Raw genomic sequence first — 22,140 nt, 5'->3', positions numbered from 1 at the left:
AGTTGTTATTCCTCTATTAGGGGCTTCTATCAGTAATTTATTAAACTGTGCTCTCTCTCTAATCCTTCTTGTCTCTACTGAGTTGCATGCATGCCATTGTGGCTGCCTTGGGAGAAGCTAATCATGCTAAAGTCTGCTAGCACGGTGGTCAGAACAACGGCTTTATCCACTGACATCCAGAGAAGGACAGACAGGATGCAGGTTAAATAAAAAAGACGGAGGGGAGAGCATGCTCCAGATTTATGCAAAAAGTAGATAGAAGTCATCACTCCTCCCTCTTATCATGGGCAACATAGGATCACTTGCTAATGGACGAGCTAGCGGCGTTAGCTAGGAGTCAGATGGTATATCTGACCTTTTCCACCTTGTCTTCCTCATCATTTTGTGTTTTCTAATATGGTGCAACTTTCACAAAACCTTATAACCCCCTGGGATTCATAAAGTAATTTATTAGACAAAAATCCACATGTTTATTGACCTCTATTGCTGCCCTATGCTCCCCACAATCAATACACATATCTGTCGTCTCCATTGGCTCATTGTTGAATGAATGTGTGCCAGTTATAAAACCAGTCCTCTTTACAATTTAGGAGCTGTTCCTACCATTGAATGTTTCTGGTTCAATACAATTACCCTCTCAGTCCCAGCATGCCTCGCCACGGCCGAGCATGAATGGTTATTTTTATTCCCCACAATGTATTTCTTATCATGAGAAAGTGTAGGTGTTCTCCTCTGCGATTCTGTGCAGCACAATCATTTTCTAAAAGCGGGCGATAGGCGGTCTGAAACAGATGGATTCCACGGTGCAGCAACACATGAATCAAAGGCAGAGAGCCGGGGATAATCACAGCCAGGCACTCTGTGGATAGATCAAAAGTAGAGCGATTCTGCACCTGCCAGCCTCTGGACGGGGGGTGGGGGGGGGGCAGGTGTTCCGCTGGGACCCCGAAACATGTCAGTCACTTCTTGGCTCCTGTTTGTTAGCGTCTTGTTTTTCCAGGTCGAAGGGAGACACAGAGGGCGACACATGAGTGACGTTATTCGCCGAAGTGAAGTGTCTCATCTGAGGGGTGTGATGTCTTACATGCCAAACACGCAATCATGTCATGCTAATGGTAGGATGGAACGTGAACTATGACATGTGAACCTGCATGTGACATATGAACAGATCCAAGTATTGATCAGTGTTCCTACGATCCCTTTCTCTATGCTATCCTCAAGAGAAAACCCTAAGAGATGTGTTTATTTATACTTAATGTACCTGTGTTCACAAACAATGGGGATTACTTGCAGGATTACCATTCATTTCAGAATAAAGAACAGTATATTACAAAGCAAATACACTTTGTCTGGGTCTTTTGGTCCCTATTTAACTCAGTAGGTGCACTTATATCTTCATAAAATATATAAGGTATAGGAGCACGGTTATCCTTGAGAGTAAAAGGAGGATGAACTGAATTCTTTAATAGATTAAATAGATATAAACGTGCTATACTCTTTAATCAATTTAGAGGTTAATAACAGATGAAGGGGAAAGTGTCAAAGAAAAAAAAGAGTCCTTGGGAAATTGAATATAAACCCTGCAGGATTATCGTGCTCTGCTAATTAAAAATCGGCTCGTTATTACTTTGAAATCTGCCCCAATATTTCATCCCACATTTCCATTGTTTAGTTGTTTTGAGAGGAGTGCCAAGCAGGTCAGCTCCAGCAGGATGTAAACACTGCTGAGGAACTTTTACGAACACTGTGGCTTACTTACTGGCCTTGTATTGGATATCTCCTCACACCTCTTTGTGGGTTTCCCTTCCCTGTAGTCCGTTATACAGGTTTTAATGCATGTAAATGGTCTGCAGAGGCTCAAATCTATTTTTTCCCCCATTTGTTTTTGCTATTTCCGTCTAAACTACTTAATTATTAAGAATAAGCAAGATCAAACAACATGCTTGTCCCGTTTAGCTACAGGATAACATGAACATAACTGAGTGACAGGGAGTCGGCATGACCTGATTGAGATGTGGTAATTACCCATGTTATATTTATTACACGCGTGCTACGACATGCTGAAATATCATGAGGTGAAAAAGGTCTTATGCAGTGAGAGTGTGTGTGTGTGTGTGTGTGTGTGTGTGTGTGTGTGTGTGTGTGTGTGTGTGTGTGTGCTATATTTAAACCCTGCACACTCAAAGCCCGCCCACACAGGTGTTTTCACTTACTGTGCTTAATTGGACTGCTTCTCAAGAGTGTGTGTGTGCAGGTACACCTCTCTCACTTCATTACTCTTGCTTGGCATTATGAAAGTCCCAGCTAAGCAGAGGCCTCATCAGGCACCATAAGGCTTTATTGATGTCATAATAATGATAGATACAGCCTATTGTTAGTCAGTAATGACACAACATGATGACCATCCACCATGTTTGACGTCTGAGTTTGCTGCCCACTGATCTGTTGAACTAGGGAATGGTTTTGGACATGTACAGTGGCTAATAAGACCTCACCATACTCACTTTTCCCACTTTTTCTGACTTGCAGGAAGAGCACAGGTGCAATTCATGACATTATTGGGTTGCAAAAACACTTAAAGACAATCCCACATGTTTAGAAATGTACCAGTAATCTGATCACGTCTTTTTTTAGGGAATACAGACATCTTTTTTGTATCCTAATTACCCGTTACATGTAATAATCCCCGAGGAGGTCTGTAAAGGCCGACTGCATGCATGGTGTGTGTGTGTGTGTGTGTGTGTGTGTGTGTGTGTGTGTGTGTGTGTGTGTGTGTGTGTGTGTGTGTGTGTGTGTGTGTGTGAGTGAGAGATATTAAACCCCGCACACTCAAAGTCCCTCACAGGTGTTTTCTTATGGTGCTGATGATCCCCAAGCATGCACATTAACACCTCCCCTCTGCGCCTACATATTGGGACATTTCTCCCTGCAGAAGCCTCAAACATCTGAGCCTCCGTTTGACTCCACCTTCAGGGCTTCAGGAATAGAAAGCTCCTCGCCTCAGAGTGCCTGAACTAATGAAACATAAAGAAAAGTGAGAGGCTCTCAGCTGTGAAATCTCTCTAATTCAACCCGCCGTGGAGAATGTAAATGAGCTTAGGTGTCATGTGAGGATACATGAAACAACCTATCCTGCGAGTGGTATCCAGCCAACCAATGAGAGGCGCCGGTGACTTCAAGCAGACCCACTTGGCGGGGTTTTTTGATATGCATATTCTCTGAAATTATCATCTTTGTTTCACTATCTCATGATTTCATTATCTGCAATTACATGAAAAGGGAACTTTTGTAATAATTGCCGGCAATTATAGGATAGCCGGCCCCTATTAGCATTTCCCCTTGTTGGATGATCTGAAAGTGCTCCTTAAAGCTCCAACTGTAATAGATTTAGGAGCAACAATTACCTTCACAAGGATGATGATGACGGAGTAAGTAGAAAACAATTTACCTGCTTGTGTAACAACAACAGCCGCACAGATTTAAGAGGCTTATTCTCAGATGTAACACGGAGTAAATAAAGAGGATGTGTGAGTCTGAACATATTTGTTTTCTAAAAGCGCTGCACAAACGAGACGCTGACAGCTGATGGTTGACTAACTTTATAATCCTTTCAGTAAACGCTGTGCATGTTTCCTCAAGTTGGTGAAGGTGTTTTTTCAAGTGCATCGTTCCCAAGCTGCAGCGTGTTTCTCCTAATAGAAATGCAGCTGTCGACCACTGTAGAGAACCAGTAATTATAACAGACTACATCCTGAGAGTAACCTGCCCATCCCTGCTTGTATTGACACAACAGCTTGAGCTTGAACACGACCAGTAGAGTATAATTGCATCCCTTCCTGTCAGGTGAATCCATCCACAGGTAATACACTCTGTGCAGGAATACAGAGCGTCTTTTCTTTGACCCCAATGGCCACCAGACGAGCTGCTATCGACAACCCCGTCTGTCGCCTCAGCTGGAATCCTTAAAATGAGCCGCGGGAGGTGTCGGCTGGAAATTGAAAATGTCTACATCCACTTACAGCGGAGACATAAACAAGCTCTGGACGATGAGTGTCCTCAAGTGACCTCCTGTAATTCCCAATTCACAGCACAGCAGCGTGCCTGCTTATGATCAAATAGTGTTGAATGGATTCCTAGAGAGGTTGTGTTAAATCTAAGTCACTTTTTCATACAGAAGACTGAAAGCTGAAGGACATGTGTTTCCTCTGGTGCCATAGCAACAGTGTGTTAGATACTGAAGTGCATCACTTGACTTAGCTCTACAGAAAGTGATGTTTATATCTGCAGACATCCTTGAAACATGTGTAAACGTGTGATCCTGCAGCATAACCCTGATCATGTGGTTGGAGGGATGCTAATAAAGCATGTCAGTGGAAGAGACGTGCAGGTGGAAATCATCCTGTATTGTGAGGGCGCCATCTGCTGGTCATTGTGCAGAAAACCGATAAAGCATTACTCGATTGCACCACTAGGAGGACTACTGCATGCACTCAAGAAGAGGTATGGATAATTCAAACTATTACTGTGAAGCGTAAAATGACTTCAATGTCAAATGCAATGCACATAAACCATTTACATGCACAAAACCCTATACACACACACTAGAGGAAAAGCAGAATAGGACAAAATGTGCATCCAACTACCAGAACTTCGTATTAAACTATCATATCTTTGATTTCATTGTGATATATTCAAAATCCACAATGCCCTTCTGGAAACACAGTTTGTCAAAGGAAAGCAATCGAAAATAATATATGATATGCTTTGTTATTCGGTCAACCAGCGCCCTGATGCAAGTCTGAAAACAGGCTGAAAACAAAAGAAGGTCACATGACTCCTCTGCATCAAGGCTCCATCTGTGTCAATGCACGGCAGGACAACAAGGACAATGGGAGGACAGTAGTGGGGGTTACACAATATCCAAATCTCAGGCCGACCCTGTGACTTTGATGATCACATGATGTCACCGACTGTGTGGCGTTACCAAACTGGGAACTCAAGGTGAAACAGCGGGGGGCAATCTGTTCGAAATTCAACTTCTTGGGTAAAAATGTCTCCTAACTTGGAGAATTTCTAGCAGGATTACAGTGTTAGTAAAGTCTCAAAAGAGCTTATTGTTCAACTTTGAGTGTAAAAAACAGGGTCAGGTGGAAATCATCTCAGAACAGTTAACAAGACTTACTGATTAACTTTTGGATGTGTTTTCCCACACTGAAACAGGGTGTTCAGCTCTCCCGGTGATATCAGGCCACTGAGTTAAACATTAAGCAATCCAGATAGAGCTCAGGTAGAGGTTGCCTCAGGTAAAGGTGGTGTGATACTTCAGAAAGAAGGTGCTTGGCAAACAGAGTGGAGTAAACATGATATGATTGTATGATTAAAACCTGCCTGACTGCTGAGGACGGGAATATAGCATTAAAATGATTCTGAAGAGGAAGTGAAGCCTTCAATTGAATCAACATTGTGCAATTGCATTTAGTCTGCAGAGTACAGAAGGTTTTACCCGTTTATTTCCCGTCAGAAATTTTGATTAAATGATCAAAAATGTGTGAAGCTAGCAAGTTAGCATATTGTAGCTGAGCAAAGGCTACCAACAAACAGCTGTTTCTCTTATATCTGTGTTAAAACTGGAGTGTACACGTCTCAGTTTTACAAAGGGGAAACCAGGGGTGTGAACACTTGCATATTGCACTCAAGTAAAAGTACTTTCTATGATCAATTATAAATATTAACAACCTTTCTCTCACCACACACACACACACACACACACACACACACACACACACACACACACACACACACACACACACACACACACACACACACACACACACACACACACACACACACACACACACACACACACACACACACACACACACACACACACACACACACACACACACACACACACACACACACACACACACACACACACACACACACACACACACACACACACACACACACACACACACACACACACACACACACACACACACACACACACACACACACACACACACGGAGTTATGCAACGCTGTTCTTGTTGTTCTCTGCAGGCTGAGTTCAGAGAGGGTTGTTGTGACTCACCTGTCTGGACCTCATTCTGCCGGGCTTCAGCTCCACAAAGTCCACCTCGCTCTGCTCCAGGTTCAGGTTCCCAGCTAGTTGATTCTAAATTAAAAAACGCAATAAAACCAGTTCACTGAGTCTCTCTGTCCCACTAACATGTTTTGATATGTTTCAGGTTGTAGTAACATCAGGGATTTAACGAGATCTATCATTTGAATGCAGTTTAAATCAAATTGATTGTGTTCGATTTGGGTCACAAAACAAACTAAATGTGTGATATTGGGCTATATAAATACACTTTGATAGATTAATAATTAGATTTCCTTCATTTATTTAAATGCTATTTATTTTGTATTATTAGTACTTTTGTCCATTTTTTATTTATACTTAATTCAAGCCCATAAAAATAGAAGTACTTAAATTGAATTAAATTGCAAAAATGATATTAACATTGCAAGCAAAATGTGTAATATAGAAAGAAAATGTACAATTTGGAAATACAGCCAACAATTTAAGCATTTGGTTTCATGTTAATACTAAAATCAAATTAAAATCAGTATTTATTTTATTTAAAATATGTAGAATAATTACTTTAAACTATTTTGCACAGTAAAGTTGTCTCTTTATTCAGTGATGATAAAAACGTGATCGAGTTTAGTTGAAAACAGTTCAAACCAGTCAGTTTTATCAGCTATAAACCCCTACACCAGTGAATCACACTGGGAGTAGACTATCAGTGAGCTGTCCTGTTAGTCACGATCTGGATCACACCATTAAAGGTGTTCCCATTAAACAAATGAATCAACCCCATGCTGGAGAGGAATCATGTGAGGTGTATTTTGGGAGTATTGTCCTTTACTCTCTCACACATGAGAGCGTGGTGTGTGATTGGTCGAGAATGACACCTGAGCAGATACACAGGGACCATTTAAGGAAGCTGATTGGCTGTTGAAAATGTGCTGTTCAAGGGCACTACTAGTGTGGCAGACTTGAATAGAGCTTTTGTGTAAATATGCCACATATACAGCATGGCGGGGGGCAGGATACTGCTGTCTAAAGCAATGCAATGGACCTGTAAAAAAGTTTGTGGGGCTTATGTGTTTGTGGTGTCAAATATTGCACAAAGACCATAAAGTAATAACGAGTGCAGCCATGCGTACACACAGTTCTTATCAACTCTGGAAGACAGATAACAAAGTGTTTTCCTCTAAAGTCAAGAAGCTATTAAAAGGTCAACGGCAGCTAAAAGCCTGGCACCGGAAAGCTCAGAGGTGATAAGAGTTCATCATAACAGACACATATATAAGGCTGTGTGTCAACCGGAAGGAGTAGCTTTAAAGAGAGTCATTAAAAGATTGTATGTCCATTAAATATTAGCCTGCAGCCTTAGCTTGGCATAAAGACTGGAAACAGGTAGCTTTGCTTTGTCCAAGTGAAACAAAATCCACTTTAGAGATTCAATTAATATGGTAATTAGTGAGCTTAAGAGATGCTGGTAGATGGGTTCAGTCACCTTTGGACGAATTCTGGTCACATGACTTCACGTCACCGCCGCTAAGCTAAAGGAGGCTAATGTTGGGCTATGAAGGAACTACAGCACGGTCACATGACTTCACGTCTCCACCGCTAAGCTAAAGGAGGCTAATGTTGGGCTATAAAGGAACTACAGCACGGTCACATGACTTCACGTCTCCACCGCTAAGCTAAAGGAGGCTAATGTTGGGCTATAAAGGAACTACAGCACGGTCACATGACTTCACGTCTCCACCGCTAAGCTAAAGGAGGCTAATGTTGGGCTATAAAGGAACTACAGCACGGTCACATGACTTCACGTCTCCACCGCTAAGCTAAAGGAGGCTAATGTTGGGCGTGATAACGTTTTGTAGTCTCATTTGGACACTTTACAATCATCAGTGGGGTATTAACAGACCTTATTTCAGGCTAACAAACAAAACACATTCAGAAAATCATTGTCTTCCAGACAAGTGCACAGGAAGTGGCAAAAAGCAAAGTATTTTTAGGATTTAAGGACTCATTCCTGCACCACTTTACTGTTTCACTGAGTCTTTATGCTGTGCTAAGCTAACAGCTATTTTAAAAACCTACAGCCCCTCCAAGAAAAGTGGAAACACGTATTTGCTGTTTTATAAAACCACACTGGATGCTGCTGCCTGCAGGATAGAGGCGTTTTGTTCTCTGAATAGCAGAGTTGTTTGTCTTGTAGTTCAGATTTGAAATGCCAAACCTTAACACATATTTCAGCGTAACACACACAGAAAATAGGCATGCTGTGCAGGAGTTAGTGTAGGATCTGGCTATAAAAAAAAGGTGAGCTGCTCTGGAGCTTAACGCTGGAGAACAAAGAGGCCGGGAGATTGCATCCTGGTGCCACACCCTCAGGCTGTAGAGTCAAGGCCTTTATGGCACCCTTTGTTAAGCTGCTTGATGCCCTCCATACCCAGAATCCCCTTTCATCTTTCCATGGCACAGAGACAGAGCGGTGAAAAGGGTTGTGTGTATTCAGAGTACCAAGAACGCATTGAAGCAGCACTATTGAAGAGAGGGTTCAAGAATTATTAACCTAGCGATAAAAAAGGGGATGCATGCTGCAATTACCTGAGGTGCATTTACATTAACATTCCCTCTATTAACGGCTGTCTGAATGTGTTGCTGACACCTGAACTGAAAGGGAACAAACAGGATGAAGCTGAAACCTCGTCTTAATCAACTCTCCGAGGGGACGGATTAGGATGTTTCCCTTCGTAATTTCACACAGGATCGAGGAGAGAAATTGTCAAGCTGGAGTTTGATGGATCAATTTACCCAGCATGCTTCTCCTTTAGCTATAATTCAATCCCTCCCAGTCTAACAGCATAATCTATGACACGCTTGATCTGCTATTCATTTGAAGTGTCGTGGCATCCTGCTTTATCTTCTGATGGGGCTGAGACCTCCTATACGCCAGCGCCAGCTTCGCTAGGAGCTATTTACCATATGCCGAGTGACTTTCATGGTTATTATTGCCTCGTATTAGCATATGATTTATCATTTCAGTTTACACAATAATGCACATAAAGCTCAGCTAAGCTAGCTATGTTAGGGGCCTTTATTCCTGCAGGATGCCACCATTTCTTTACTCTTAGTCTTGTTTTTTTTCACAATATATTAATATAATAAAGAGATGTGTTTTCTTGTGTGGAAGCTCAACATCCAAAGTGTCCTTTTTGGGAATAATGTATATTTTATAACTGGATTACGATGAGATAAGTGATTAGTTTTGCCAGATGAAATAACATTCAAGAGGCCCTATTCTGCTTTCTTAGATTCTCCCTTTCCTGTAATGTTCTATAGGTTTAAGTGCATGTAAATGGTCTGCAAAGGCTAAAATGCCAAAGTTGCAAAGTGCAAAGGATGCTAATGTATTCAAATGTAAAAAGTACCATATTTTTCTCTAAAAGTAGAAGTATAGCAGTAGCATCAAATGCAAAAACTCAACCAATACACCTTTTCTTGGATTAAGATTACACACACACACACACACACACTGATTTAAATAAAAGCAATGTATACTTAACATAGACCTTTAAATCGCTCATTTGTCCCTTTTTGCAGGACCTTTGGGGCCTTGGAGAGCTCCCTGTAAGTGCACACTTTCTATTCTGACCTCCTTTTCCCCTTTGTGAAACTGTGTAGCTCTGGTGATTTATCTGTGTTACCCACATGGACCAGTCCAATTAGGATGGAGTGAATATGACTGATGTGGTTTTCCATGGACTGCAGCGGAGTGAATGTCTCTGTATGTTGGTTTCAGACCACAGCAGAGCTTTTGTGAGGAGGACACGACTGAGCATTAAAGTGTCTTTAATAAAGAGCTATGAAATGAGGGAGTAAGAAGACCTATTCAGATGGTTAAAAAGCAGAATGTCCTCTCATCCAATAAGACATGCTGAATTTGTTGCACTCAGAAAAGAGACGGGGGGACAAATGCAAACTTTTCAACCCTCGATATTCTTTCATGCTTGACTTGTTTGGTACAAAATAGTGAAACTGCTCCAGTGGAGTACGGCTGTGACATTTATATTTAACCATCCAGTTATTACTGCCATTTCAGAGATGGCACTTTCTCATTCAATTCAAGGGGAACCAATTTAAACTCGGCCTGTCTGCAAACTGTAATGCCAAAGATGAACCGTATATCCATGTGAAACATTCAGAAACGGCACTGGTGGGACTAAAACAGCTCTGCTATCTTTTAAATTGTGTGATGACATGGTTAATAACTTTAAATGACTCTCTGGAATAAAGTAGCCCCTGCTCCACTATATTTGACATCAGATTTTGTAGGTCTGGATTGATGCTGGCAGCTTGGGACACTTCAGTCACAGCAGTACTTTAGCTAAATGCTAATATCGGTGTGCTAACGTGCTCTGAGACAATGCTAACATGCTAAGCAGCTATGATGTTCAACGTCTCAGATAGGTGTGTTAGCATTTGCTAATTAGCACTTTTGGGTGCAAAATAATATTTCCCATTGAAATTAAAGAGTAAATTCAGGCTAGGAGCTCAATAGACTTTAGACACAGGAGTACTTAAGCTAAATGCTAACCACATGCTCTTTAAGACAACATGCTAAGCAGGTATGACGTTCAACCTTAAGGCCTGTTAGCATGCTATTGTTTGCTATGTAGCCCCAAATTGCGCATACAGTACAGATATTCACTCAAAAGCACAACTTTGAACCTCATGGTGTTAAAGACATTCTAGGGGATTGAGAAGGCTATCATTTGTTTAGTCATAGTTAATTGTGTGTGCTGTGTCAGTGTCAGCTTACCTTGCTCCTGTAACACCTGTAGATGTGCGTGGCTAATTGGACAGTGCCATTCCCCTAATACTTGAGGGGTGTTTAACCTAAGCCACCCATCTTTTAGTAAAAAGTCCTCTCTGCCCTGCACTCCACTATGGACTGGCCAGCTGTGTTATAAACTCCTGCAGTGTGGATTAGGATACAAAATGCATGTCTGTGCAACATTTCACAGCAATGCATGGAATAGTTGCTGAGGTATTTCAGCCTGGACCAAAGCACTGCTGCTAGAAAAAGAAAGGATCCGTTGTGCCTGAGATGTTTGTGTCTTATTTCATAGTTACAGGTTGTTGTTCATCTGACCAAATTCCCAGTAATTGGGCCATTGTTTTCCTCCACATGGGACATTGGGTCTGGGTGACAACTAGAAATGCATTTCCAACACAAATCATTTCCAAAAACGGATATAATACCCTGAACACTGGCGGGGTAATTACACCAAAATCAATTTCGCTTAATTGAAAATAAAATGCTATCTGAATGCTATGCTTTCTGTTTTTGTTTTGCAAATTAGCTGTAGGTCATGAGGCATCGCTTAATTTTGCAAGCTTATTTGCATGAAAAGAAAAGTTGATTCATCCATGGTATTAATTTGAACAAAGTGCCGGCAGCTAGTCAAGAATTATTTGACACTTAAATTGAAATAACTGTATCATTGTGTTAAAGATGTGTCCTGTTTGTCTTTGAATGCATGTCCTCACGCCCAGTGAAGAACAAACCCTATACATGTATGCTTTCTGCCTCACGTATGCAATGGAGGTTTGTTATCTCTCTGCCCATAAACACCCGGCTGGGTCACACGGCCTCTCTTGCGACACATGTTCTTGTTGTTGTCGTTCCTCGAAGAATTGTGTCATTCGGGCACTGAACCTTTCCCACTCACATTATCTCTCCCTGACGTGCTGTTTGGCTCGCATGCACGTCCCTGCACACGCCTCCTTTCCAAGCCACACCTCCTTCAACATGACACACAGGTCAACCACTTTCATCAACAACACAAGTGCCACGACTAACTCCTTTTCCCAAATGCTGTGGAAGTAGTTTGTGCAACCTTTATTGGAATAGTTTGAGCATTTATCAGACAAGAAGCTTTACTGTTTACCTGGTAAACAAATGTGTATAGGGGGGTTTATTCCAAACTGTAATTCCTTGTTAACTTATTATGTAAATACTACAAGTTGTGGGCTGGCCAATCAAAGCACACTGACCTCCAATCTAATATTGTATATTAACTAGAGATACTCTGCATGCTTCACATACTGTTCTGATTATTTTATACTGTTGCTGATTATGTCCTTCTGTTTTTGATATAGTTTGTAATTCAGGTGACAAAGGATCGGCCTCACTCTGATGAATAAAAGTATATCTTATCTTTATGATTATATCAGTACTGACTGTATCATGAGCTACCTTTATTGTGCACCAGCTCTTACAACGTCTCATTTTGTCAACACAGTCACTGCTTTGTATATTGCAGCTGATTATTTGCTCTTCATAGTTTGAGTTTAATGTCAGTCTTGCACAACCCTCCAAATATTTTGCACAGCTTTCCACTTTTCATACCAATACGGCACATATGATATTGTTCCAAGAATGAATCGATATTTATTTATATTTTGATGTAAATTAAATCTATATTTTATAGTTTGAAAAAACATGTTTACGTTTTTCTTATGATCTTCTCCATCTGTGTTTATGAATGCACTGTAACACAAATGACTCGTATTCTTATTGGCCATAACCCTGTCTCTAATTCGGATTCTGATGTGTTTGGCTGACATTTAAATACTTCTCTGTTTCCACTTTCACTTGCTCTGCAGACTGGAGTTCCTGCGTCTGTCCTGCAGGAGGGGGCGGTGGAGTGGCGTCACGTCATATCATCCGCCGCGCTCTGATTGGCTGCCGATTCTCACCCGACACAGCTGTGATTGTTTTGTGCAGAGGAAGCTCTTGTGCCTGCTATGAGCTGTGTGCTGTGGAATGGAGCAGAGCTTAGTGTGTTGTCTGCTAACGATGATGTGAACGAGATTTCAGCTTTTACGCACAGAAGACGTCTCCAGATCAAGGTAAACACCAGCCTGTTCTTCCAACTTAATTGAAGGAAGCTGTTTCTTATTGTGTCTTCACCCTGCAACGCTGAGTCTCTCTCCTCTTATGATCTAAATATATCTTCTCCTGCAGCCTTAAAGTGCCAAATGCCCAGACTAGAGGACCACTGCTGGAGCTGCTCCTGTGCATCAAGTGTTGAGACCAAACACTCATCCGGAGCCCACTGGTTAGCATCCAAAGCTGAAGAAATGATGTCCATAATCACCTCTGTGCTCAGCAATGCGTACGGCTCTCTGCACGACGTGCGCACGGCCAACCTGATCCGCCGGGGTCTGGTGCTCTTCACCGTGGGAGCTTTCCTGGCCCTGGTGCTCAACTTGCTGCAGATTCAGAGAAATGTCACCCTGTTTCCCGAGGAGGTGATGACAACTTTGTTTTCGTCTGCCTGGTGGATCCCGCCGTGCTGCGGCACAGGGGCCGGTGAGTTGAGGACACTGTTTGATGGGAAAATGTGAACTAGTTTTAAATATCTGTGGAGAGCATTTTGAGTTTGGCTCTAAGTTAGAGACAAAGAGAAGAGGGGTCTGTGAAGTAGCATGTTCCATATATAGACAGGATAGAGGTACATTATGGGTGCTAAAAGTCTGGAACTGTGACGTTTACGCACGTCTCACCAAACTAACGCGTAAAAAAGTGCCATTTTAAACAATTGAACACATAAAACAGTTCCCTTGTATTTTCTCTACTCGCTTCACTTTACTGTATGATCATGTGGTCATGAATCATCATTCGGCTTTGTTATTGTTGGCAATTATACAAGCCTTCCTCTCTAATGCTACACTAGTCTTTGTGGTAATTTTGCTGCCAGTGGGTTCACTCTCTCACTCTGATTGGCCGCAGCTGCCGGATACCACGCGAGCTGCGCGCTGATTGGCTAGTGTCATAACGGGTGAGCTTAAAGGGGGCGGCACTTTTAAGGCAAGGAACCAGGAAGTTGGGTGGGGGCAGAAAGAATTAGAAACACCTCCTCCTCCTCCTCGTGCTGCAGGGCAAAAACTCTTGATGTTTTTACAGACTGTTGACATTACTGAGTGCCAAATAAATGTCATGCAGGGATCGTCTTCATTGTATAAACGATGTGCTTTAGGTAGTCAGCTTCTTCAGAGTCCTGTTGTGAACCAGGAAAGGTTTTATGCTGGTAATGTAAAGTATGCATCCCCTGGATACCAACTTTAATTGGCAAAAGTTGCATTAATTAGTCTTTATGTGCAATAGTTTATACAGTGGTATGCAAAAGTTTGGGCACCCCTTAGGAAAACCACTGCATCAGTTTGTCACTTGCTGAGCTTTTGAAGCAGCAACTTCATTTTAACATATGTTATACCTTATGGTAACAGAAACATCTCAGTAGTGAAATAACTTTTATTGGTCAAACAGAAACATGTTTATGTGCATTCAAACAAAAATAGGCATGTGCATAAATTTGGGCACCCCTAAGAAATAATTCCATTAATATTTAGTATTGCCTCCTTTTGCTGCAATAACGGCCTGTAGACGCCTCCTGTAGCCACAGACAAGTCCCTTAAGCCTGGCAGGTGGTATTTTGGCCCATTCTTCCACACAAAACGTCTCCAGTTCAGTCAGGTTTCTTGGCCTCCGTGCATGGACAGCCTTCTTCAAATAAATCCATACATTTTCAATGATGTTAAGGTCTGGGGACTGGGATGGCCATTCCAGAACATTGTACCTGTGCTTCTGCATGAATTCCTTGGTGGATTTTGATCGGTGCTTAGGATCATTGTCCTGCTGAAAAATCCAACCCCGGCGTAGCTTCAACTTTGTGACTGACTCTAGAACATTCTTGTCAAGAATCTCCTGGTACTGTAAGGAATTCATGTGGCCCTCAACTTTAACAAGTTTTCCAGTACCTGTGCTAGCCACACAGCCCCATAACATGATAGATCCTCCACCAAATTTTACAGTGGGCAACAAGTTCTTTTCATTGAATGCAGTGTGTTTTTTTCGCCATGCATACCTGTTCATGTTATGACCAAATAACTCAATCTTGGTCTCATCTGACCACAGTATTTTGTTCCAAAATGCTTCTGGCTTGTCCAGATGTGCTTTTGCATACCTCATGCGACTCTTCTTGTGATTAACACTCAGGAAAGGCTTTTTGCACATCACCCTTCCAATGAGCTCTTCCTGGTGCAAAGTACGCTGGATTGTGGAACGGTGAACAACTACACCATCAGCAGCCAGATGTTGTTGTAGTTCTCTGGAGGTGGTCTGTGGCTTCTCTGTGACCATTTTCACCATCCTTCGCCTGTGCCTTTCCCCTATTTTTGTCGGCCTACCACATCTTTCCTTCACACGGACTGTTCCTGTGGCCTTCCATTTCACAACTACGTTTCTGACTGTGGAGACAGACAGTTTAAACCTGTCAGATAATTTTTTGTACCCTTCTCCTAATTTATAATGTTGGATTATCTTAGCTTTCAGGTCAGTGGAGAGTTGTTTTGAGGTCCCCATCTTGCCACTCCCTAAGAAAGAACCTAGGCCAGGCACAGCCAGCTATTACCTATGTTAAATAGCCTTTTTCATGATTGGTTCCACCTGTCTTTGTAATTGAAGGTCTAATGAGCTAATCAAAGCAATTTTGTGCAGCAACCTGTCAGCTATAAATCCGTACAGGTGTTGAAATGAATGCTATTTATAAGGGTGCCCAAACTTTTGCACATCCCATTTTTTGCATTTTATTTTATTATAATAAAACTATGTAATGCTACCCTAAGAATTTTGGTCTGGAAAACACTAAAACGTCTACATCTTTGTAGGAAAACAAATGTTGTTGCTGTGATCTTCTATTATAAAGGAAAAGCAAATTGTCATGAAATCTCAGAGGGGTGCCCAAACTTTTGCATACCACTGTACATGGCACGGCCGGTTTGGACAGTATTGGAGATATTTCGGAGGGTTTTGAGGGTGCTGTATCACTTTCAGGGACCAATATGACAGTTTTCAGCAGAAAGTGACCAGATTTCAACCAAGAGGATTAAGAGGATGTTGGATCAATTTGACTGCCACTTTAGACAATTGTACATATCGGCTTAACGCTTATTAATGCAACTTATTCTAATTGTGCAAATTGCCCAACATATTGAAGTTAGCATCCAGCAGTTTCTAATTGCTGGGGACCTGTACTGTTCATTTATAACACAAAACTTTGGGATACTCTTGGTTCTCAGTGCTTAAAAATAGACTATATCGCCCAATAAGCTACATTTATTTCCCATTAAAATAGTCATATCAAAAGAAATCCAGATCCTGTTTTATAAATATGAGCATTATGTTGATGGTAAACCTAATATCTATCAAAAACAAGCACATTTAAGACTTGCATTGTTTTTAAGGGTTTGCAGGTTTCTAATGGAGCTAATTATAGAAGTGCATGTTCAGCAAACAGAATGATCCCACAGCTCGTTCTCCAGAGTTTCTGCTTATCCCGTGTAACCCGGGTCTGTTTGCTTCCTCTGCACAGCTGTGGTGGGCCTGCTGTATCCCTGCCTCGACAGCCACCTGGGAGAGCCGCACAAGTTCAAGCGGGAGTGGGCCAGCGTCATGAGGTGCATCGCGGTGTTCGTCGGCATCAACCACGCCAGTGTTGTATCCTTTCAGAGACGGAGCTTTCTGGATCTTTATGAAACGTCTGTGTTGTTAAATGTGAGGGTATGCACTAAACTATCTGCATTTTTAAAGCAACAGGATGCCATGCTTTACCTTTAAGGACTCTTGAGGTTAATTAAAGCTGTAAGCACTTTGGACAAGCCCTTGCACATCAACAGTTTTGATCCTCAAGGTCTTAAAATATTGTAGACAACATTTTAAGTCAATCGAACAAAATCTGTGGGAGGAGTTTGTGTAAATATGGCACGTTTGGTGCAAAACATTGCATAGAAAATGTAAAACGTCGGACTTCCTGTCCGTTATACGATATGTCTCCAAGAGGCTTTTTTGTGCATCTTCCCATGCTAAATATGTATATCAAATTTCAGAATTGTAGGTGAGGGGCTCAATTGAAGGGACTTTGTAGAGCCATTAGCCCACACCTGAGAATGAGACACTTAAAATATCAGATATTTCACCAAAAAAGAAGCATTTCAAGACCCTCAAAAACAGCATTTACTTTGAGGAACTCTAATAACTTTTCCGATATCAGTAGGTCTTTCACTGTCAGTGCTCTGGTCCTGCAGGAATAAAGATCCCTATCTTAGCTTCTGCAAATATTTGAGTACGATCTAATCCTGTCTTTGCGTCACACTGTTTGGTTGTTGTCCTTAACCTCCCGCACCACAGAAGCTAGACATCGACAACAACGTGCAGCTGTCCCTCACGCTGGCAGCCCTGTCGCTGGGTCTGTGGTGGACGTTCGACCGGTCCAGGAGCGGCTTCGGCTTGGGCATCACCACCGCCGTGCTCGCCACCGTGTTCACGCAGCTGCTCGTCTACAACGGAGTCTACCAGTGAGTTAATTGCACTAAAAGAGGAAAGAACTGTTCCCTTTATAAGGAAGCAAAACTGCCTGAGAGGATTAATCACCAGCGCTTCGTCGTCAATGGTCCTGGTTTCATGTTGCACACACACCACAAACTACGTTGGTTTTAGGTTTTAATCACACAGCTGAGAGACTGACTCTCATCTAGTCCCACCTGTAGGAATCTATGAAACAGACATGAGAGATTTTTGGGAAGTCCCTGTGTCTCCTTGAGCCAAATTAACCAAACACACAGCTGAGAAAAGAGAGTTGTGTTCCCGATAAGAGGCTCAAACTGCAGCGAGATAGAAACAGAAGGAAAAGAATGATAAATATAGTCCTTAGCTTGCAATCATCATGCAACATCTTACTCCTCGTGCAGAAGTTCAATCTGTTCAAACGCTTTAAAAGAAGTCAGAGTCGGCTGCAGAATATCCCTACTTTATGGATACTAATTCTATGATTTTTTGTGCTTTTCCTCTCAGGTACACGTCTCCGGACTTCCTGTACGTGCGCTCCTGGCTGCCGTGCATATTCTTCTCCGGCGGTGTCACCGTGGGGAACATCGGACGCCAGCTCGCCATGGTAAAGACTAGTATTTCAGTCAGTGTGTAAAAAGGTCCTGAGGTCCCATTTTATTCTCTTAAGCGTTCTTTCTGTTAAACTATTCCTTTTAAAAGCGATCAAACCAGTTTTATTCCTACGGTTTTCAGGGGAACTTTTCCAGTTATGCAAAACTCTTGACCTTGGAGCTTTTCATATTTGCAAAGATTATAACTGAAGGGTAAACACCTGTGAATCTGCTCATGTTCAGCCTGTCATATCTGCACAAAACATGCCGTCAATCAGCTTTAAATTTGCCTGAGTGAACTCCTCCGCACGCTTCATGTGCATCTGCTAAGCTGCTCCACGATAGCGCTGTCAAAAAAATAGTGCAAAGTGCATTTGCCCCCCCCCCTTCTTTCATAATTATCCCATCAAGTCAGCTCTGATGTCTCCATTAAGGCCGTGCCCAGAAGCCTCACCTCATTCTGTCTGTAAAGTAAGGGTCCCGTCAGCGCCTCAGTTTGACTCGAGTGGCAGCGTGAAAGCAGATTAAAGGCTGTTTGTTTTTCACAGTGGCGGCGGCACACAGAGCCAGTCAGGACTCGGCTGACCACAGGGTCATTTGCTCCTCGTTGTTTTTGTTTGTGACCGGAGCTGGAGGAATGTTGGCACATGGCGGCACTCGTTGGGTTTCGCTCTTTCTGCTCTAGGGGGGAATTTATGAGGAAGAACATGAGACTCTGGGGGCTTTATCTCTTATTGTTTTGCAGCATTAAGCATGCAGGATCACAACAATGTCTGAAAGAGGCTCTATTATACTCTATGGGGTTTAAAAAGACAAACTAGCTATCAGAAGGTCTATACCATAATATAATGTCGTTTTAAAGAGGCCCTTTAATGCTTTTTGAGGTTTCCCCCTCTCCTATAGTGTGTTCAAGAGGTTTTAGTGCATGTAAATGGTCTGCAAAGGCTAAAATCCCAGAGAATGAAGAGCTTTCTGAACATTAACGCATGGAAACATGTCACAGTAGAGCCTCTAAATACAAAAATGAGCAGAATAAGGCCCTTTAATACTTTTTGCATGGCTAAATGAGCCATCAGAAAGCAGTTTGGAGTTCACACGTGTCAATAAGTCCTCTCTTCCCCTTTTGCAAAAAGAAGGAATAATCACTTCTTAAAAAGGAGGAACTGAAAGCTAAGTATCCCTGTGCTGACATTTCTTAAAGCAGCAACAGGTCCTTATTTACTTTAGAAAGGGTGCAGCTGTTTACAGGAAAGTGAAACTACTTTGATTAATTCCTGAGAAACGAGTCACCTGAGGGTGTTGTCATAAACACAACTGAGGACTTTGATTTACGACTTCCATCTACAAAGCTCTACAGGATCATAAATCTGCTCCATAAAAAAAGGCTGCAGACACAACTCCAGATGATCCAGTGTCTGTCTCTAATGTCGGCACTGCTTTGATTGAGGAATACATGATTTACTCTCTCCTGTCTCCCCTCAGGGCGGCGTGGAGAAACCCCACATGGACTGAACGGAGCACCAGGAAGGACAGGCGAATTAAAGATGGACACATTATGTGAAGAAGGAGAGTAACAAGTCTGGTTTAGACTTCATCCTTTGTCCTCATAACAGAAGTGCGGCTCGGGAAAGCCCCTCATCCAACGTGCCATGCACATCCTTGTGGCCAAACCTCCATTAGCATCACGGCTCCCTCCACACGAGACAGGAGGAAGCGTTTGCCTTTTTTAAGTTGATTTTGAAGTGTTTTATTTCACGCTGGAGGTGCAGATGTTCCTGCAGGTGAAGGAGTGGAGGTGTGGATGCACCTTGGACTTTGAGGAAAAGACTATTTGTTTGTTATTTTTAATATATAATCATAAAAAGGGAAAATGTACGAGTGGGTGAAACAGATGTCCTCACTCTCTCAGTGAAATGTATTCTCAGATGAAGCGCGCAGGGGAGATGTGAATTCCCAGTTAAACCAAATTAAGTATTTATTTTTGAAAGACCCCAAAGCAAACGGACTGGACGGAGTAATTCCTTTAAAGTGACGATAGATTAGAGAGACAGGACGTATGTACAGGAGTGCCAATTGGTCTTTACAGGCTCTGATTCACCTGCAGAAATTCAAGTTACCCGAGTGAAAAGGCTCACAGTTTAAGCTGCATTTACCCTTAAATAGTATATTTACAACAGACATTTTATTTTTGTGAGATGACTGAAAGGGATTTTTTTTTAGTGCTGAGAAAAAAAATCTTTATTCTTAGAAAAAATGGAAATTCCTGATTAAAAAAAGCTGTAATTCCGAAAAATAATTCAGAATTCTGTGGAGAAAAAGTCAGAATTCCAGAAATAGAGAAAAAGTTGGGACTCTGATTCCTGATTCATTCTAAAAATTCTGACAATAAGAAACAGAATTCTGAAAATAATCTCAGATTTTCTGCAGAATTCTCCCTTTCTTTGGCCCTAATCCTCCCCCGTATAAAACAGACGGAGAGTGTTAAGAAAGGGAGAAAGTCCAAGCATTATTCTGGAGATAATGTACCAGGAGTAGACTTCTTTTGCCCCCGGTTTAAAACGCTCTCTGATAATTCTCTCTTTCACGAAAGTTTGGGAACATGCGGCGGGTGAAGGAGACGGAGGGACATTGAGATTTGCAATCTGTGATTGCCTGTGTATTTTAGAACGTAGTGCTTTTGTCACTATAACCATTTTAGTTTCATTTGTACAAACATGACCTTATGCTTACGGCTCTCCCGTGCGATCAGACAGGTATTACTGCCACTCTCTACAGTGTGTTAGTTAGAGGATTAAGTGCAATCATGAGCCGATCTATTTATTGTTCCTGACGAGTATATGCAGTGTGGATACTTCAAAACAAAGCAATAACATCTGTTTGAGATTAGTGTCAGACTTCATGCCTTCAGAGTCAAAACCAATGACTCACTAGAGAGGAAACTATATTGTGTCAAAAGAATCTCATCATGGAAGGAAATCATATTTTTTTAAACTTCATGTGGCGGATCGATCTGCTCACATTCAGGTGTGTTCTTATTCTGGAGAGGAAGCTTTATTTTTTGAGGTGGTGAAGCACCTGAAGGTGTTTCTCTGTCTGATATTTCAGCGGTGTATCATTTTTTGCTACCATGGATTTAAGTGAAAAATAAAAACACCTCATACGGACATCTGTGTTTACTCACTCTTCAATGTAGGGTTCAAAAAAGCTCTTTATTTTTCTCCTCTTGTCACCCTCTGTCTGAAACCAGAGCCCAGTCTGTTCTGCTTTGATTGGTCAACCTGCTTAGAGATGCCCCGCCCCCTTTAGCCTATCATGTACAATGTGTTGGAGCGCAAGTGTTCCATAGTGACGTCACTCTGTTCCGGAAGTAAACAAAAGGAGCCTCTGCAGACCAAAACTAGATTACATTATGATACAGACCTTTAATTGTATCCTTATTACACATCCCAGCAGTGTCAGGAAAACAATGGCTCTCTGATTTTATTTTTTGTCTGGGTGTCGGACCCACCGGGGGTCTCCGGGCTACTGAGGCCTGCGCTTGTTGTGTCTGCTGTCAGGGCCAAATTGAATAGATGAGGACACTCTTTTGTCCGGGGCCTCTGTCAGTCTCCGGAGCCATTATAATGTCTTCGGCTGCATCTTCTCCCCTTCCCGAAAAAAAAAAACCCACCCCCTGTGTGTCACCAGAGCAGCCCGCCCTCCCCCCTCCCCCTCCTCTCCGAACACGCCTTTCTGGAGGGCAGACTTCTATTTATACCTAGCGGGGGACTGACAGTTAACCTTTTGCTCTGGGGAGGGAAATTTCTGGGAGTGGGGCCAATATCTGTGGGCTATTCTGAATGGACCCCCTCGTTCTGGAAGCCCCTCTATCTATTTATCCGTCTCTCTGACAGGCCAACGATCCGGCGCCACACGCCACTTCTTCTTCCTCTTTCACTCCCCTCCTCTTCTCAGGCACAATAATTGGCCGGGCTTCAGCCTCCTTTCATTTCCAGCCACGGCAAACTGAAAGACTCCATTAGAGTGCCTCCTTATTGCCAAAATAACCCC

The 22,140-nt window shown here is 42.3% G+C and overlaps 1 protein-coding gene and 1 long non-coding RNA gene across 3 annotated transcripts in view; one reads left to right on the top strand and one right to left on the bottom strand.

The window, feature by feature from the left end:
• The window catches only part of LOC134883951 (uncharacterized), a 13,191-nt gene extending 2,216 nt beyond the window's left edge, over positions 1-10,975 (bottom strand). The window contains exons 1-3 of one of the 2 annotated variants that reach the window (XR_010168361.1): positions 10,907-10,975; positions 6,094-6,177; positions 531-987 (exon numbers count right to left, since the gene is read on the bottom strand). This is a non-coding gene — a long non-coding RNA (uncharacterized LOC134883951). Of the gene's footprint in view, positions 1-530; positions 988-6,093; positions 6,178-10,906 lie in introns of those variants that run through there. The other variant, XR_010168360.1, reaches the window with a different exon arrangement.
• Positions 10,976-12,842: 1,867 nt separating this feature from the next.
• Positions 12,843-21,256, top strand: insig1 (insulin induced gene 1). Its single transcript, XM_063912476.1, has 6 exons — positions 12,843-13,002; positions 13,118-13,465; positions 16,527-16,651; positions 17,342-17,508; positions 18,005-18,104; positions 19,573-21,256. The coding sequence occupies exons 2-6, from the start codon at positions 13,132-13,134 to the stop codon at positions 19,600-19,602; spliced, it is 756 nt and encodes a 251-aa protein (XP_063768546.1). The 5' UTR covers positions 12,843-13,002; positions 13,118-13,131; the 3' UTR covers positions 19,603-21,256.
• The last annotated feature ends 884 nt before the right edge of the window (positions 21,257-22,140 follow it).

This window comes from Eleginops maclovinus, chromosome 21 (assembly GCF_036324505.1).
Source record: "Eleginops maclovinus isolate JMC-PN-2008 ecotype Puerto Natales chromosome 21, JC_Emac_rtc_rv5, whole genome shotgun sequence".
NCBI classification, from domain to species: domain Eukaryota; kingdom Metazoa; phylum Chordata; class Actinopteri; order Perciformes; family Eleginopidae; genus Eleginops; species Eleginops maclovinus.
The sequence above is the reverse complement of the archived record's forward strand: the minus strand, read 5'-3'. Positions and strand labels throughout refer to the sequence as shown.